Source organism: Lynx rufus, unplaced genomic scaffold (genome assembly GCF_022079265.1).
Source record: "Lynx rufus isolate CCGP_SWC_20201006 ecotype Redwood Valley unplaced genomic scaffold, mLynRuf1.p SCAF_7, whole genome shotgun sequence".
In the NCBI taxonomy this organism is placed as follows: Eukaryota; Metazoa; Chordata; class Mammalia; order Carnivora; family Felidae; genus Lynx; species Lynx rufus.
Window position 1 is genome coordinate 31181436 of NW_025814889.1, and position 20489 is coordinate 31201924.

Here is a 20489-nt window from a genome sequence, read left to right on the forward strand (position 1 = left end):
AGATTTAATTGTATTTAAACCACACGTGCTTGCCAAAAGCAAAAGGGAATATAAAAAATGGACACAGACACAGAGATTAGCGCTAATGTCATTTTTGTGTCAGATTATGTTCTTCAGAAAAGAACCAGAGATGATTTTAAAAGATTAAATTTTATTTTAATTCTGATAAGATGCCATAGAAGCAAGAATCCAGTTCTAAAAGGCTGATGGGAGCATTAGAAATACACGAGGGACGAAAATGAACCAGCCCACCATACCAAAGGGCACTTCCAATATGCAAGGAGAAAATGCAAGGAAAAAACGGTCACTCCATACTAGAGAGAATTATTGAGGTGTAACCAGTAAGTCTATTCTTACCTAAAATGAAGATGGGGGGAAAGTAACATCTAACAAGTGCCTACAATACACCAGAAACTGGATCTCCATTTTACATATTCCATGTCACTTAGTCTTCATACACAGAGCCAGTTATCTGCCAAATGGGTATCATTTTCTCCATTTTGCACACATTGAAAATGAAGTTTGCTGAGATCATACAACCTAAGGCCACACCACTGGTGAGTTATGGGTCAGACAAGAGGACCCACTCACGGGAGGGGCAGGTTTCCTGTCCTGAACACATGCTCTGTAAGCTCATGGTGTCTTTTTGCCACTAAATATATCTAAAGGTAAAATGCTACCTATCACTTGGACAAGAAAAGAGCATCCAAAGTGGTCCTGATTGTGGGTGACAACGCTCCTCAGGAAATTAATGTGTCCTTCTCAGAAGAACATCTATCAGGGTCCCTGTGCTCTAGTACTGTTTTTCTACTTGATAATTCCTATTCACAGTTCTTTGATAATAAAGCTAGACATTATGAAGGGCTGATGGAAAATAAAACATCACATACATGCAGGATGCTTCCATCATGTTTTAAAACACAAATAATTTTAAGATATGTATTATAATAATCAGCTTATTATTAAAGCACAACAAAATCTTTTGGCATTAATATAGACAGGTGACATGAAAACTTTTTTCCAAGGTTGTTTTGGTTTTATTTTTAACATTATTGTGAATATGACAGGTTTCTGCTATAAGGAAAATCTCTGGCATTTTATAATGAAACTTAAATTTAATTTTAAAGCAATCTTGATGTTTTTAGTTTCTACATTTGCTGTTGTTGAGGTAAACACAATTATGTTTGCTTCTGCCCAAGTTCTGCAGAAGTTTGTCAATTAGGAAATAATATAAATAAATTCCCTTCCTTTTAATAGAGAACTATAGAATTTTAGAATCTGGAGGCAGAGGGCTTTGACTGTCTTTATCCAGATAACCCTAGCAGTCACTTGGTTTCTCAGTGTTTATGGGCTAAAGAATTAAATAAACACACACACACACACACACACACACACACACACACACACACACACTCCAGGACCTGGGTTCTAGGCAGCACCAGAACCTAACCTTAGGTCCCATGAGGAGGCAGATGCCAGGAGACCCTGCACATGCCCCCATTAGAATTTCTAGAGCTCTTCCATGTTTTAACAAGATGACCCCGTGGCCAGTTCACTGACTGGTTTGCAGCTGTTGTAATCAGATTTCAAAGGAAGCCATCTCCTAATTTTGTAAAAAAAAAAAAAAAAAAAAGGATGATCATTTCACATTTGGAAACTGACTACTTGTGTCATCTGGATGGTTCTAAAGTGTCAGTGAAATGAGTTTGTTTGTTTGTTTGTTTCCATTTAGAAAAGGCTATTAAGCACTTGGAAAAGGATCTTCCCTTATGCAGGCAGATCAGAGGAAAAACCAACTTCGATGAAAGGTATGGAAGCAGGACCCACAACCTGATCATCCCAGACACCCATCATCTTATCACTCCAAGGTAACATAAACAACACCTAGTACCACAATTACTTATTGACAAGCTTACTCATTTTTTTTAAACCACCCACTCTTGTGTAAAATCTGGATAAGCTTAAAATGTTTCTTCATTACTGTATGTCCACTCACATGCAAAATAGGTTCGAACTTTTAAAATTTATTATTGCCCTAGTCACCTTTTGGGATGAGCACTGGGTGTTGTATGGAAACCAATGTCAATAAATTTCATATATATAAAAAAAAAATTATTATTGCCCTAGATCTTCAAAAATTTGGGCTTAATCATAAATTATAATAAAAAGGAAAAATGAAACACATTCCTAGAAACTTACCTTTTCCATGACTTGCGAATGTATTCATTCTGTATCATGTGAATAGTTACAAAGAGCAAATTTTTTCAAAAGTTTAAAAAGTATCAGAATAAGCAATGCTGAACTATTCTTTTTTAAAAATAAGACAAAAGGAATTTCTTCTCAAGCATTATTTTATTTAAATATGTTTTCTATTTAGAAGTGCCAGGCTGGCTCAGTAGAACATGTGACTCTTGACCTCAGGGTCATGAGTTCATGCCCTACATTGGATACCAAACTTACTCAATTAAAAAAATAAATAAAATTTAAAAATAGGAAAAAATATGTTTTCTATTTAACATTCAGATATTTTCTATTTCTCATATCTAGGACTCAACTCAGACCAATGTAAAAACAGACACCATCCCTACATGAGTCACCTTCGTGTCAGAAGGACTAAATATCAAAAGTCAGGGATGTTCTGTTCCTCATGAAAAAATCTGAAATGAAAGCATCATGGCTGTAGATGGTGACAAAAGTGCATAATATGAGAAGAAAAGGCACTGTCAGTTTTCCTTAAACTGATGGCTTTGAGATTCTGAGACAACACGGAAGGATGGGGACAGGGAGACCAGGGTACAAAGGAGAAGGTGGAGCACAGTCATTGTCACACGTGAACTATGTCATCACCAAGCATTTAAGGTAGTTTTCCTCACAGTTTGCCTCCTCTGGTATAATATGCCAATTAGACAAAGTTTTTGCTTGATGGAAAAAACCCTAAAACACGGACTTTTCTCTAAAGGTCAGGGCAGCCATTCCCTTACAACAGAGCTTAAGTGGCAGCTGGAATGTGCCTTGCACCTCCTTGCTATTTCTGTTAATTGGCTTCAGGCCTGTTCACCAAGTCAGGGTAGTGAAAATGGCAGGCTCCCAATTAGGTTAAATTTCCCTTAGGTCCCTCTACTTTCAGGCCTTAAATTCTTCCAATAACGTATTGTAAAGTTCCTGCCTCCTCTTTTGTGGAATTTATTAGTTGCAATAAACTGTAGGGATAGAAGAACAAAGTCAGCTTATGATCTATTATCTGCCAATATTAAAATATAGTTACAAAGAGTCAAGGAAATGGTAATGATTAAAAGGAATTCAGATTCTTCAAGCATAGCCAAACATCAAAACTAAGGCTTTTGTTGATTTTTTTGTTGTTGTTCCTTGGGTCTCAGAGTCAAAATTTCAGAAGCATGAAAACTTTTTTCAAGGCAATACAACAACAACCCGTTTAGTGTTGAAATCCTTTGTGCCTCTTCTGAGATTTCAGAAAAAGTAAGTCCCAAGATTCTATAAGAAAATGATGCTCTTTGAAAGATACACAGTCTGAGATACACCTTCTGAGAGGAACCTGATTCAAGTACAGGCTATTCTCAATTAGTAACTGAAAAGCAGGACTTCTGTTTCTGGAAATCATGCTAAGCTTGACTCCAGGTGCTTCCTGGTGCAGAGTTCTAATAAGATGCACACCCTACCTTTGATTATATGAGTGTAACTTACCAATATTCTAAGAGAGTGAAAGATTCAATATCCCTTTATATAGGATCAATCTCACAAAAAGAAAGACACAGCTTCCAGAGGTGCCTACTAGCTCAGCATTTTAAAACACTCCCTTGTGCTTTTCATGTCTACAGTTTATTCCCACTGGCAAAACGGACGTGGTCATAATTGCCTTCAAAAAGCAGAGATAATGAGAGATGAGCAATCTAGGAGGAAATAGAGCAAAAAACAAAACCACTGAAGGCATATAAAATCTAGAACTCTGTTCACCTCTCAGTCCAGATGGCATAATTCATGGTAGATATTTCCACCCCGGTGATCCCAAACGGTAAAGGCAGGGGGTTGATTTGTGTGTTTTACCATATAAAACATTCTTTTATCTGCGTAATGCTTGTCTGTTATTATATTTTTAATGGCAAAAACTAAGGAGAAAACAAGCCACAGAAGAGACATCAGGCCATTAAAGTCAGACAACTCATGTGGAACTGTTAAAAAAATAAATTCACAATTAAATGAGACTATCTGGACTAGATTTACAGTGTGTCCAGCATAACCTGTTAGTCCTCTCCTGCCCACACAATTGTACTTACTTTTAAGAAAACTTTTAATATGTATTTTGTGTTGTCTTTGCTGTTCTTATCCAGTTAAAATAAATTTCAGTCTAATTAATTTTCCTGCTGATGTGAAATGGCCAATGGATCATCATTTTTTAAATGTAAGCCAAGGAAGATGATGTTTTCAGGCTCAGGCATCAATTAGCTAATATCATTTACATTAAACTACATAGACTAAGGAAGCACTCAATTTTTAAAAAACCTGCTTATTGTGGAAAAACTGCTTCAAATAACTTCAACAGAAGAAAATCAAGCCTTGGTCTTTTGAGAAAAAAACTCTGTGGCTTCTCAATGCAACTATTTTGCGTAAAAAGAAACTATTTTATACCAAAATTACAAAGAAAAGCTATACTACTTCCTTAAAAACAGGTCTACAACCACAATGGTAAAAGTTACATTATTAGAATATAATTAAATATATCATACTTTAGAAACTCTGGACTGCCATTTTTTTCTCCTAATCCTGTAATAAAAATAGTCATATTTAGCACATTTAGCTAACTATATGTCCTTTCTTGCTTTAATGGGACCCTGACTATATTCAGTGATCAGCAACTGCGTTTCAGGAAGACAAACCACCATACCCACACCCCCAGCTCCAGATCAAGCTCACCTAGTCTAAACCAACAACTCCCTTCAATTTAGAAATAGACAAGCAATTCATACAAGGCTAAACAACAAAACATGAAAGATATCTGTTTGGGTGGGGGGAGGGGCTTGTGGGAAAGGTGTATTTGCTTTCAAAAAGAGCCATGCAGAATAAAAAGGAACTGTTCCTCTTCTTCCGTGCAAGCATGTGATGGCTGAGGCTCTACAGGAAAGGACAGACTGGAGCACACAGCCAAGGAGGCACTGTGTAGTGCTCCCAGAAAATGGAGAGTCTGGATCCCCAATGAGGTTCCCCTGAATCCCCAACTGGCCTTTCCTCCAGATTTCTTATTAAATGAAAAATGAGTATCTTCTTCTCATACAATCGAGACTTTCTGTTCTTGGCAGCCAATTTTTTTCTCTAACAAGTGTATTAACACCCAGTGTTTATGGCTACTAAGCAGATATGATCCTAACCCCTTGGCAGGTATAACATCAGTGGATATAGCAGGTTCTAGGATTATACCCATTCAATAAATGAGTATACCAGGTCATTTATGGTAAATAGCTGGTAACCAGCGAGTCTGACTCCAGGCCCAGGCTAAACTATCTAATTCTTTAAAATATTTACTTCAAAGAGAAAATGTAATAATGACAACAATGAGTTTAAAATCTGTTTAAGAAAAGAATGTTTTTCCTAAGTGGAGCTTCCGTGGTTTTTTAATTATTTAAAATTATTTCCATCACACAATGCTTATATTCTAACATTTACGGTATGATAAAAATCAGCACGTTTGCGATACCATCCATTGTTTCAAAGGCAAACTGGACTTTTGTACTATTTCATATTCAAACACACCCCCCCACACACAAAATTATTTTAGGAGGCTTAAAACATACACTAAGATAAATTAAGTAAAACATTTCAGATTTCTTTCCAATGTCATCATTAATCTAAATTGAAAAACAGCTATTCCAGTATCTAGGCAACAGAATTATTAACAATTTTAGAAATTATTGAAACAAAACATTCTCTGAGCACTCACCTAGTCTTCCATCTATATGAACTTTTTAGAGAAAATAAGTGACAAAGTAACGAAATAAGTATGTTTTTGTTTTGTTGTTGTTATTTTTCAAGTAGCTTCCACACCTAGCACGGAGCCCAATGTGGGGCTTGAATTCGTGACCCTGAGACCAAGACCTGAGCTGATCAAGAGTCGAATGCTTAACCAACTGAGACACCCAAGCACCACAGTTAGTGTGTTCTTAACATAAAAAATTATTAAAACTACAAGGAAAACACTAGGATTTCCAAGAAAACACTATGACTAACAATAAAGAATTAAGACTTTATACAACAACACTATAAAATTTATGTTTTATACTTCAAAACTTACCGGATAAATTCTCAGTCTTCATATGAAGTGTCTTAACAGTGATTGTTTATTGCCAGGATAGGAACCAGTTATTATATTGAGTGATAAACAATTCTGATTTCAGGAACTATAGATGGCTATACTGTGGAGTAAACTGAGCAACTCTAAAACCTTACAAACCTAAAATAGTTTATTGATATTTATGAAAGGGTCAAGTCCCTGAACCTTACAAAACAATCTAAATTCTGAAATGCCACTATAGCATATTTCTCTTCTAAAGTGAAGTCAGGTAAAACAGAACACTTTAATTTGCCTCCTCAGGTCCTTTGACTTATTGCCTATCAAATAAACAGAAGAACCTATAAGTGGTCTTGAAAGTCAACTCATAAACTGTACTGTTCACTGCCAAATGTCTGTGTCTCAACAACATAACAAACTCTGAAATCAGGATACTCCAGAATCTATGGCAAATATTTGTAACCACTTATGAGAAATCTTTGACTGGGGACCACCACAGAAAGTCTACAATTATGTTACACAAACTCTGACATACAGCCTGGAATTTAACTAAAGTTTATTAGAATAATTTACCTTTAATCATCATTGTGATGCAGGGAAACATCTTTTGGAGTATGGGCCAGGAAGTTAGGTCTATGACACACATAGAAGGATTAATTTATGTTACCTGTTCTTGCTTCTCCAGCCACTTGTCCACCATTGGGTGACTGGCACTCAGAGATGACCGAGCATTGTCTCTCTGAAATTGGTGCGACCAGTTACTAGTATCCCGTGGAAGGCTTCTGTAGTTTTCATCTTTCTATTCAAAAAGAAACAAAAAGGTGTCTTGTAAAAAACCAGACCTTGCAAATTAATGATGTACTTGGGTTTTTCAAAAGTAGCAGAAAACTGATTCTGCATGTTTAAAATATTTTTTCTGAGTCTATACAAAATAGTTGACTGAGGACATTTCACTCAGATTAGACCTCATGAATATAGTCATATGTCTAGGATGAGGGAGTCTAATGACTATAGCAGGGAAGGAAGCCACACACATATGCACACAATAAACGAAACAATAGACCTTGTACTCCCTCCCAAATCAATCTCCCCAGGCCAACCAATTACATGCACCAGAAAATGAAAAGTATTTCTCTCCAAGATTCTTATGATCTCTCAATCATGGAATTTTCCTTTTGTCTTCTTTCTAATCTTACAATAATATTGGGAGATACCATCTATAATTCACCAAAAATGTTTAAAATAAGAAAGACTAATGAATTTGCTCCTTATTTAGATCCTTGTAGTTGTGTGACTTTGGGCATAAGACTTAAGATTCTCTGGACTGTTCTGTTACCTACTTCACAAGCTAGTTGTAAGCATTAATTTAAATATAAAGAAAAAAATTTATCTCAATACATGGTACATAATAGATACATAATAGTTTACCCTAACATGCATATGGCAAGTGAGGTCTTTACATAAAAACCTAGTTAGTTGATAAATATTTAATAGTCCCAAAGCAACCAAATGCTATTTAATTTTTGTTCTTTGAAACAATAACTTATAACAATTTGCTCTGGCTTTTGGACTGCAAAACTTAATTTCAATATTCTAAAAAGAAATGAGAAGGCGAGGATAAGTCAGAGAAGTCAAACTTTTAGTTCAACGATTAAATCTAAATATCTCCTACAAGAACAAATTTAAATCTTAACCTCACTTTGACCTACTTACAGCAGTATCCCACTTTACGAGAAGTACCAAAATATCCTCCTTAATAACTTTGCTAAGGGTAATATCGCTGTATACATTATACACATGACTGATTCTTATCCTTCATTACTTAAGCCCTATGAGCAGCGAATCCATAGAAACAAAGAAGTGTAATACAATAGGTTGGCATTGTATAGACCTTAGCCAGAGACCAAGACGGTGTTCTCTGCTCCTTCATAAATTCCATCAGAGAACAAAGCTTAAAAATGAATTGATGGTGTTGGACCTATGCCAATACTACGGCATACGAAAAATCTTTTTAAACCTATAAATATTAACCAGTATAAACTTCAGTATGAAACTTTATAAGTCTTTCTTATTAATTAACCTACAAAAAATAAACTAAAAACTTGATAGCATTGAACATTAAGGGCAACTAATTTTTACTAGAAAAACTGTACAGGTCTGGTTACAGCAGTTCAAGAAAGTGGTAATGGAGCATAGAACTGCAAGCAAACGCGCGCGCGCGCGCGCACACACACACACACACACACACACACACACACACACACAGAATGCTGCAAGATTAGGATCTTGCTCCCCCGCCAGGAATTAGGGACTCACCCTATTTACAGGAACATGGAAATGGTAAAATAAGTGGAGGACATAGACAAAATCTAAAGAAAAGAAAAAAGCAACTAAAGAAACCAAAGCTCACTGTATCTCCAAATACTAAGATCCCTGCCTTAAAACTTGGGCATGATAGTTTCAGAACAAAGCAAAATTATCTCACTTATAAGAAATTCAAGTAAGTCAGAGAGGGTAAATTTACCAATGACAGAATCATAGATGTCCGCAAAGTGAAGAAGGATTAAGAGTCTGGAGAAACACAAATAAAATTTTGATATCAAGGATCTTGGGGCTGCTATCATGGACTAAAGACCTGGCTTCTCTATTCATTTTCCACCATTAGAGATGATTATTACACCAACCCTTTACTTTGAAAATGAATAATTAAGTAGAAAGCGTTAAAAATCTATTCTGCCTTTTCAGTAGGAACTGTATTTCGGAGAAAGCAACAGTGCCAGGCGATGAGGGGAAGCTTGTCATTTCAGAAGAATGCCAAATAATGGAAACTGAATAATGAATACAATTAGAAAAATCACCGCATTCAGCCCCTAATGAAATAAGTTATTAATCAATGGATGCTAAAACCTGTTAGGTGAAGAGTTGATAGTGAGCTGCAAGTCTGCATAGTGACAAAATACCAGTTGCAAAGGGAAAAATAGATCTTTAAAATGAAGAAACCGGATGATGCAAAATCCTCACTTTCTTGGTGTCCAGAAGCCTGTGTGTGACTGGGAACTTCCTTTTGGTTCCTTTTGAATCTGCATCATTCTTCTTTACTGAAATGGCCCTTATTGACTCTACCTATGGTCTGCTCACTACTCCCTCCTTAGCCCAGCTCAAAAAGTGTCTAATTTCTAAACGTCCCTCCCGACAACTTCTAGGCATGGGTCACCAACACTAAACTTTTTCCTGAATTCATGATCTAAATTTCCAATAGACCATCCCAAAGATGCCTCCAAATCAATAGATCCAAACTGAAACTCGCTTCCTCTCTCGATTCTGGCACTCTTCTGAAAAATATTCATCATGCTCTTCACCTCTTTCAATTTGTCTCTCATCTGAAATGAGTACAGCAGCCTTGTAACTGGAGGCTGGTCCCAGCCTTAGCCTCTCCAACAATGTTCTCTACACTTTCCACAGAGGATTTTTCTAAAATGTGTGTTGCAACACATCACACACGGACAGACACTACAGGTAGACCAGAGGAACTTTCACACAATCACACTTGCTGTGCCACAGGCCTCCTCACCTTCACTTATGATCTTTCTGAACCTAGCTTCCCATAACATTTCTTCTGTGAAATTATCAGTGTTTAACACCCAATGCAACTGCTACTTTCTCTAAGAAGCATTCTCTGACTCTCTCTCAATAGAACTCATAATGTCATGCTTTTTTTTACCACTACATTCTAATTTTACTTCTACTTATAGTTCTAACTTATAATTTAGTTAATTTTTAGAATTGTTATTTCCACTATTACAGTGAAACCTAAACAGAAGATCACCATTCACCTTTAAACTCAAGCACTTAGCTCAGTAGCCTGTACCAACATGGAAGGCTTTTTCTTGGATATTTGTTGTATGTCCTATTTTCACATGGTTCAGAATCCCAGACTTTTCAAAGAACATGTCTACAAGTTATTTTAGAAACTGATAAGGACATGCTTTCAAAAGGCATCATTTTCACTGAAATATAATAATTCTACTTTTAGGTTTACACTACAAGATATATACCACTGTTATAGGTCTATTTCAATTTAATGTCACACCTACAATATACAATATCTGTGGATAATATGATTACTTCCAATTGCATCTAAAAAGCAGTGTGACATTTCTCCTTTTACATCAATTATGACATGTAATTCATATAGCAGGCCACCACAAGGTAATCTTATTAAGGGAGATAAGGGCTAAAGATTAAAAAAAAAAAAATCTGTCCTTTTGAACTCCATCCAAAAAATTCCACAGTTTTATATTCATAAAATCAACTTTGAGTAGTTAATGGATAAGAAAAACAAACTTGATACTAACCTCTCATAATAAAAAAGTTTTTCTAATTCAATATTGTTATGGTAATGTCAATAATGAATCCAGACATTAATTTATAATGTATGAAAAAGTCCAGTTGAAGTAACCTTAGTCATGATCAAGAAACTGAAGAGTTTTTAAAATATATTAATCACTATGTAATATATATATTTTACTTTGTTGATAGTATCATGCAGGTACTACCAGCATTTCACACATGTTCTCACAATCCAGAACTTTGGATCAGGTTCATACAAAGATTATAGTCCTACAAAGTTGTGATTCTGTATTTACAATGTGATTGCACTAGTAAACATCAGAACACACAATATAATTTCTCCTTAACGATATATGCTTGGATATTCATGATTTCCATTGAAATGTACACAGTGCATACTATTTTCAGCTTAAAAACATTTATTTCAGTGTAAATGATTTTAAAAACCTGGTAGCCTGAACTATGTCTATGCAAGATTATCTATATGCTTCATGGATCAGACTCTAGTCAGCTACAAAAAAGTCAACATTTTCAAGTTAAGTGTATTTGTAAAATCTACATTTCCCAACCTAAAGGGAAAACCAAACCAACAAAATTTTTGCCATTAATATTTTTGCAACAAGTTAGAGCTGTATTTATAAAAACTTGGAGAATGTGACTTTAAATCTATTTCATTCTATGATCAAATTAGTGCCTCAAAAAAAAAAAATTAATGCCTCCATTCCATACATTGGTGAACTTCAAAGCAAAAAACAGAAATCCTTCTCTTCAGACTTACAAAAATCTATCACTAGGACCAACATACAAAATCCTAACGATTATTAAATTTGCTAATGACAAGAAATAACCTATAATAGTAAAGCCACTACTACCTTATCTAAAAATTTTTACAAGAAAAATACCATAAGGAATTACTCTCCCTTTTAATTACAATTTTAATCCTCCACTTATGAGGCTGTCCCAAACAGCCTCTCAGCTTTGCTTTCCCTCTTGCCAGAAAAAAACAGATGTTCCTACTGTGATCAGGGATTTTCCTTATCATCTAAATGTACTGCCATATCATCAGGTGTCAAAAAGCCACCCAGGCTGAGAAACGCATATTAATTTGCTACTCCCTAGTAGCAGTACCCTGGTTATGCAGTAAATCTCTTCCAGGGCAGAGAAAGTAACTGTCCTCTCTCCCCCAGCACCCCTCCCCAAGCCAATTACAATTCAATAAAGAGAAACCACACAGAACCCACCCAATGCCTTGGGGGTAGAAGCTTATTCCTGGCATACTAAGCTCCAACTCCAAGGCTTTATCTCTCAGAAACAGCCACTTAGCTGATGGTCAGATTCCTTGGCAAGCCTACATCCCATGTTGCAGAAATATGGGAATATTTCATGAACATTATAGAAGTAACAGATATTTCTATGTTAGCAAAAGAAACCCAACTACAGTTCTACTTTGTTTCAATGAAAAAACTCCAAATACCTTTTTAAAAATCATTAGGAATTGTGTCATATATTGACATACCAAACACTCAATGCATATAAATTTCTTTTTTGTACCTTCTATGCATCCTATGGATTCAAACAGTCCCATGCAGTTTTCAGATTTTAAATTTACAATTATTTTTCAAATCTGTAATTCTGGTCAAAGAGAATTCCATTTTCTGCTTTATCATTTTCCCAAGAAATGATACACACACACACACACACACACACACAAAAGAAACCATTTTCAGGATGTCTAACCTGAAATTATGAGACAAGTGAAATTAGTAATTATGACAGGATTTTTTAATTACATGAAGCTTGCTAAAATCATCAGTAATCATATTGTTGATTCAATGTGGCAGACCCATTCTCAGTCTCTGGGGAGAGTTTACCTTGTGTGCCTCCTGATGGCTACACCAGAGCATAACCTTGGAAGCAATGCCAAGGCTAAAGCATAGCAGAAGATAACAACCATAAAATGGTCTATAAATAGGATTTTTCTCAATGTACTTTTCTGACCTTCAAATCATTCTCTAGATAATAAATGAGAAAGAGAGAAAAGAGAGAGATGTGGGGTTGGGAATAAATTGACTCACACAAAATTCACAGATTCAATAACCAACCTGTAGATGAAGGCAGAAAATTTGGCATTCCCTATCAATTTAAACCAACTACATGCCTGTGGAAAAAAATTTTTTTAAATAAAGAATATAAGATTTTATTCCAAACACAGTATTATCACCACTTACCCTAGACACATGGCTATTTTGAAGTGTAATGAACTGAAAAGGCATTATTTGAAATCCATGGTGACCAATATCCTACACGGAATGCCCCAATGTAGTTGAACTGAAGTCAAGCAATTCATCCCCTATTAGCTAAACCCATATTACCTCTAATTCCTGTATATATAAATAAGCATAAATACTGGTACATAGATACATCCTATTTCCCTTTTGGATAATTGCTTACTTCCACATTCATAATCATTAATGAGAGCAGTGGAAGAGACCAAAAAAAAAAAAAAAAAAAAAAAGAGTATGTGTTTATAAACTTGCTCCTATTCCGAACAGAACTATGATAAGACAAAGAAGAAATTCAAACATCCATACATTTTTTGTCAAAATAAAATTCTATTAGTAGACTACGTATCGTTACTGATAGTATCATTACTGACACTAATTTACAAAAGTGTGGTACAATGTGTGACAAGAAACATTGGATTATACTACAACTTTTAAAAATTTAAAAATGAAAAGATCAAAATGTAGAGATTTTGAATGCCAAAACATTTATTAGAGCATCTCTATGTCTCCAATTTCATTAAGTAATATATCTTTTATCTTAAATCTCTAATTGTCTTTCTAAGCTGAGTTAAATTTTGAACAGGAATTAGTAACAAAAATTGAAAATAATTTATCCAAGCAGATTTTCTTTTTATTAATGTACAAAATCAAATTTCCTATAATATACATCAAATTTTATTAGTTTTTTTTCTTTGAAATGTTAAAGGTACATCTTAAAACTCATTCTGACCTGAAAAATCTGAACTATAATTTATATCTTTTTTCAGGATTTCTGACACATAGCTTCCAGATCATAGAATTACATTTAGATCAGTGGGACACTCAAAAATCCTCAATATGCTAGGGAAAAAAATTTATGTTTGGAACTCAAAATAGAAAATACACATTTGAAAATTACAATTAATTTGCAAATAAGTTTGCTGTCACATAGTAAATCCTTCAGGTTGATAGGTTGACAAGACCACAGGTATGACGTTTTAGTTTTATTTCACAACCTCCAAATGGCCAGTGCCTTATTAACAGTCTTAATATCAGATAAGAAAAATAGCCCCCAGAACATGGATCTGCATTAGGCTATGGATCTGATATGAAAATGGGTTGGCCAAATATGTCAAAGAGATGCAGGTTTTACAGCGGCCATGATGTCTCCAGGGGTGACCATGAGAGCACAGATTGCTCTTAAGCCACCAGATCTGTTCATGAAGCCGACAAGGAAATCTAAGAGGAAAAAGATCAGCAAACCTCAGCCTCTTACAGCCTGTTTATTTGAACCAATTTCTTCAATTGTTTTTATTTTAATCTATTTCCACAGTTCAGAATGCTATGAAAAACTTTAGATACAGAATCTGAAACCTGGAAGGAAAACGCAGAGAAGATCCAGCTTAACCTCTTACTATCTAGTAAAAGCAGACAGAAGTTGAGAGGAGTTACAACAAATGCTTGGTGGAGATGAGGAGGACTAACCAGTTCCCATGGTTATACCTACCCACTTTGCTGCCCAATTTCTGAGTAATGAGACTTCCAACCCTCATTCTTGATCTAACCGGGAACTGTAGTTTGCCTGGGTAATGATGGTAACTTCTGATATCTAGCCATTCCTACACAAGGATCCCATCCAAACAGAAAAGCATCTACTGAGTTCTTGTATATAAACTAGGGGCAAAACCATTATAGAATCTTGAATCACAACTTATATTTACATGAGATGGTCAACTCATTGATAAATACTGCATAGTCTTAGGAATAATCAAGAGTAAAATGTTTGCTTTAAAATGGTTTTAAATTAAAATGATCTCTTTCCAGGTATAACTGGGATTATCTCCTTTATATGATGAAAACATCTGTAAAAGCACAAGGAGAAGGTAGCCTAAGAGGATAGTTTAACCTTTTTAAATATGAAAACATTATCTCCATATGAATTCTGAGGAACTAAAGAACAGAACTAAAAAGGGAAGCAGTAATAACAGGAGTTCCTATTTCATTTCGTGCACAACACTTCCTAAAAACCAACACAGCCACCTAATTGCCATACGGCCACAAGCATTCCACAATCAGCAAGTATAAGGAATAGAGAAAACAAGAGCACCATTTTTTACACTGTTCTTTCAACAAAGGCAAGTGGATGAGAACAAAATAAAATATAAATATTACAGATCAGGTAACATTTTGAAGAGCCTGGCTCATTTTCCAAAACTACAATAAAAATGAAGAGCAACAGTTGACTAATGCTGCTTGACTCTGAAAAACAAATTTAAATCCAAAACAATTTTAAAACATTTTAGGAAGTGCTACATATTTTTTTATTTTGACAGCAAAAAATACCTATTCAGATTTCATTTTCTTTCAAAGACATGTAACTTTAAACACTTATATCGCCAAACTAAAATTATAAAAAACAATAGCATTTTGCATCAGGATCAATTTGTACAATACTAAGAGAAGAAGGGAGCAGATGCCAGGGGATGAAGGAGAGAAAGTAAAATACTTACAGTAGTTGCCCAATTCTAAAATATCTACAGTCTTACACATTATCTAAATGTGTGATGTAAATCTTTTATATTTACCTAAATGATTTTCACCTTAATTTCAAAGAAATAACTAAAATTTGAAAATCGAGATACTTGGGGCGCCTGGGTGGCGCAGTCGGTTAAGCGTCCGACTTCAGCCAGGTCACGATCTCGCGGTCCGTGAGTTCGAGCCCCGCGTCAGGCTCTGGGCTGATGGCTCAGAGCCTGGAGCCTGCTTCCGATTCTGTGTCTCCCTCTCTCTCTGCCCCTCCCCCGTTCATGCTCTGTCTCTCTCTGTCCCAAAACTAAATAAACATTAAAAAAAAAAAAAAAAAAAAAAAAGAAAATCGAGATACTTGCACCATATACAACTAGTCTACCAATGTAAATATTAGTACTTCTTATATTATCATAACTTCAATGAACTGGGTAGGTTAGCAGAACAAGTGAGTAAATTTCTGTGCAAGTCCCTAGGTGTAGTCGACAATCTGGCTTTCTTAAAGTTTTCCCTTAATTGTGAAATTGTCTCCTCAGGTAAATCATCTCCACAGAGACATTTTTGAAAATGTAGAAAAACTAGTTTCACTTATCATAATCCCATCCTACTTAGGCTTCTCATACAATAATAATGACTTTTCTGGAGAATCATCTCCTCATGAAAAGCATTTAGCATAAAGAAATTGATAGCTCAAACTTCTAAACAATTAAGTCCTTCTGTCCAACTCCATCAGTGGAAAAAGCATGTTCTCTAAGCCAGATATTAATTGTCAATCAAACTATTTTTGTCTCCAAAGTATAACTGCAAATCATAACTTTAGAAAATGTGAGGGGCACCTGGGTGGCTCGGTTGGTTAAGTGTCCAACTTTGGCTCAGGTCATGATCTCGTGGTTTGTGGGTTCGAGCCCATGTTGGGCTCTGTGTGGACAGCTCAGAGCCTGGAACCTGCTTCAGATTCTGTGTCTCCCTTTCTCTCTGCCCCCCCCACCCCCGCTCGTGCTTTGTCAGTCTATCAGTCTGTCTGTCTGTCTCTCTCTCTCTCAAAACCAGATGGACATTTAAAAAAAAAAAATCAAAAAAAAAAAGAAAATGTGATTCTGTGAAATTTTAGAGTAATTCCTGTTGAAACTCCCCTCCTTTGCCTCCCCGAAAAACCTTAACAATCTCAATAACGTGACAACAAACCAGTGGTTGCACTAGGATGTCTCAATAAAACTTTAAGGACAAAGTGGGAGTATCCAGCCATGAGAATGCAGCATGTTTAAAACTGGTAAGTGCTTCTCAAATTCAGAGTTGTCATGGGGAAGGGTACCAACCATCAATCAGTACTTAATAAAATCAATTGATAAATTTTTATTATAACTCATTTCCAAAGAGGAAAAATACATTTCAGGGAATGACCAGGTGTGCCTGAGGGCTCATGGAAACCTGTGGCTGAATCCTAGTTCTGCACGTTCCAATCACCTGCGCATTAACTTTCATCTATGATTTGCAGCAGAAACTGTGGGTGATGCAATTCACCTTGGAATTTAAAAAACTTGGGTTTTAAAAAACTTGGAAAAAATTTAGATTTACTGAAAAGTTGCAAAAAAAAGTACACACAGTTCCTATGTACTCTTCATGCAACTTCCGCCAATGGTTAACAACTTACATAACCTTGATATACTTGTCCAAACTAAGAAATCAACATTGATACAATAATATTAACTAAACTATAGATATATCTGCAATCCATCCATTTTTTTTGTCACTAATGTCCTTATTTCCTGCCAGGATCCCAAAGTATATTAAAAATCCTCATATCTCCTTAATCTCCTCTAATCTGAGACAGTATTTCAGTCTTCCCTAGTTATTTATGACCACAATACTCTTGAAAAATACTGGTCAGGTACCTCATAGAATATTCCTCAGTTTTTGTTTGTCTGAAGATTTCTTAGGATTACAGTGGAGTTATGAGTTTTGGGGAAAACTCCACTGAGATGATGTGCCCATCCCATCATACCATTTCAAGGGTTTATGGTATCATCATGACTTATCATTAGTGATGTTAACCTTGATCACTTGGTTAAGATGAATCTGCCACTTCTGCACTCTAAAGTTAGTATTTTCCACATATTCAATCCCCTCTTCTTTGGAAACAAATATTATCCTCCAGAGCAGAGGAGTTAAGGGGCGCCTGGTTGGCTCACTCGATTGAACATCTGACTTCAGCTCAGGTCATGATCTCACAGTTCATGGGTTTGAGCCCCATGTCAGGCTCTGTGCTGACAGCTCAGAGCCTGGAGCCTGCTTCAGATTCTGTGTCTCCTTCTCTCTCTGCCCCTTCCCACTCACATTTTCTCTTTCTTTCTCTCTCTCTCTCTCTCTCTCTCTCTCTCTCTCTCTCAAAAATAAACATTAAAAAAAATTTTTTTTAATTTTTTTTTAACGTTTATTTATCTTTGAGACAGAGAGAGACAGAGCATGAACAGGGAAGGGTCAGAGAGAGAGGGAGACACAGAATCTGAAACAGGCTGCAGGCTCTGAGCTGTCAGCACAGAGCCCGACGCGGGGCTCGAACTCACGGACCACGAGATCATGACCTGAGCCGAAGTCGGCCGCCTAACCGACTGAGCCACCCAGGCGCCCCTAAAAAAAATGTTTTTAAATGAGCAGGGGAGTTAAGCTTTCTGGAGAGGGAGTATTACACATATTATTTAGAATTCTTCTGTAAGAAACTTTGTCCCTTTTGTCCCATTTACTTTTCATTTAATCATGTATTAGTATCAGTATAGTCTTATGTATATTTATTTTGGTCTCCGGATTATAATCCAACTATATTATTTACTTTGCTGTCATTTAGCTGTTTTGAGCAATGCACAATAAAATGTCAAGAAGAGGGCTGCATATATAAATTCTCAGTAACAACAATAGTAATATCAATCATAAGGATTACAGAAAATAAACACAAAAAATTCCTCAAAAAAAGTGACACAAATGGAGATCAGTTAATAGAATCAGATTATCAGTAGAGATATTAATGAAGCTAGCATATTTTTACTTAAGACGAAGATGTTAAGATATAATGTAAACTTATAGGTTTTAAAAAATTATGCCAGCCATAATAAGAAACACATGCTCATTATTCTTATATTCATGTATGCATTGCATAATAGATCTAGAGGAGATAAAAATGAAAAGGTTATTAAGAAATATTTTACAGTTTAAAATATTCAGCTAAATGAACATTGGGGAATGTATAAAATCTATAAATACGTTGGGATGTGGGTGGCATACTTGTCAAAATCATGGGATTTGAAACTGGAAAATCTAGGTTCACATCACAACTTTATCACTGAACAGTTGGTTTAACTATTAGGTGAGCTATTTAAACTCTTAAAGGTTTTGGGGTGCCTGGGTGGCTCAGTCAGTTGGGTGTCTGACTTCGGCTCAGGTCATGATCTCACGGTCCGTGAGTTCAAGCCTTGCGTCAGGATCTGTGCTGACAGCTCGGAGTCTGGAGCCTATTTCGGATTCTGTGTCTCCCTCTCTCACTGACCCTCCCCTGCTCACACTCTGTCTCTTTCTGTCTCAAAAATAAATAAATGTTAAAAAAAAAAATTAAATAAACTCTTAAAGGTTTTATCTCTTCATCAGTAAAATGGGAACACCAATAATACTTACATGTTAGAGGGGGGGATAATGGGATATAATGTGACCCATCAAGCACAATGTCTGGCAAGAAGCAAGTACTCAAAATACCTTGGCCATCATTATGTGTAAAGATCAAAAACCTCAAAAATAGATATAGGTTAGAGATGGGAAAGATGGAAACCACTTCTACCTCCACACTGTGAAAACCTTTGCCTGAAATGCATTTCTCCAAAGGAAGGCCAGAACGCATGCCCCGAGAACACATGCAAATTAAAGCCAAAGTTGCTGAAGCAGCTAAAAGGCAAGCAGCAGGTGCCCAGTCCTGGGCACTCCAATCTTATGCTTTTCTTGTTAACAACAGGACACGAAGTGACTGCATCCAACTTTGTGACTTGAAGGAACTAGGTTTGTAAGCTGAAGTATCAAAAATTAAGAATTGAAACCAAGTTAAAAAGATAAGGTAGAGGCGTCTGGGTGGCTCAGTCAGTTAAATGCCTGACTTTGACTCAGGTCATGATCTCAGGGTTGGTGAGTTCAAGCCCCACATCATGCTCTCTGCTATCTGTCTGGAGCCCACTTTGGATCATCTGTCTCTGTCACCCTTTCTCTGCCCCTCCCCTGCTCGCTCTCTCCTTCTCTCTCTCAAAAATAAACATTTAAAAAAATTATTAGAAGGATGAAATAAGGCCAAAAAACTTTTAAGTATATAAAAGTCATGCAAATTTTTGTTCAATGTAAAATGCAATTTCCTAGTCCTCTCCCCCAACTCAAGAAAAACAAGAGTAATATACTCATTTCCCTCTCTACTCTATGTAACTTTGAGGGTGTTTAATAAGGATGGGGACATTACTTTGGTTTATATTTCTGAAGTGGTTTGTGAACTCTAAAAATACCACAGTCAGGCTCAAAATTTTTCTCAGTGGCACCTTAGATTTGTATAACTTTGAATACAAATTATAATTTACAAAGCAAGTGAAGACAGATTATATCCCTAAATGTGACACAGAAATAGATGAGACTAGGTTATTAACAACTCCGACTAGGGGAGCTTGGCAGTTAAAGCTGGCCTACTGTAGAAATGATTATAATCATCACTTACTAAAAGCACACAACTGTACTATAGTCAGATGAAGATCTTTTAATTTGCAAAACAGAAAGGTGAAATATATAGTTTCAGAGGCCTTTAACAGGAAATACAAATGTTGCAGCAAAATAGTCTAACAACTAAGTCTCAGCTGGATCTCCCTTGAAGCTAATGCCCCAGAAAATTAAACACAGCTATAGGTCGCTCACAGAGGAAACATGTGGTTTCAGGGAATGATTTTAGCTCATCCTTTGAGGTTTTTAGATGATTATTATAACTAGCTACCATCTATGGTTGGCTCATAAATACCAAAAGATAGATAACGTTTTTCAAT

The 20489-nt window shown here is 35.9% G+C and overlaps 1 protein-coding gene across 1 annotated transcript in view; it reads right to left on the reverse strand.

Annotated features, from left to right (window-relative positions):
• The window catches only part of PARD3 (par-3 family cell polarity regulator), a 550937-nt gene that overhangs the window by 331924 nt on the left and 198524 nt on the right, over window positions 1-20489 (reverse strand). The window contains exon 5 of the mRNA XM_047066308.1: window positions 6966-7097. Within this exon, the coding sequence (XP_046922264.1) occupies window positions 6966-7097 (132 nt within the window). The remainder of the gene's footprint in view (window positions 1-6965; window positions 7098-20489) is intronic.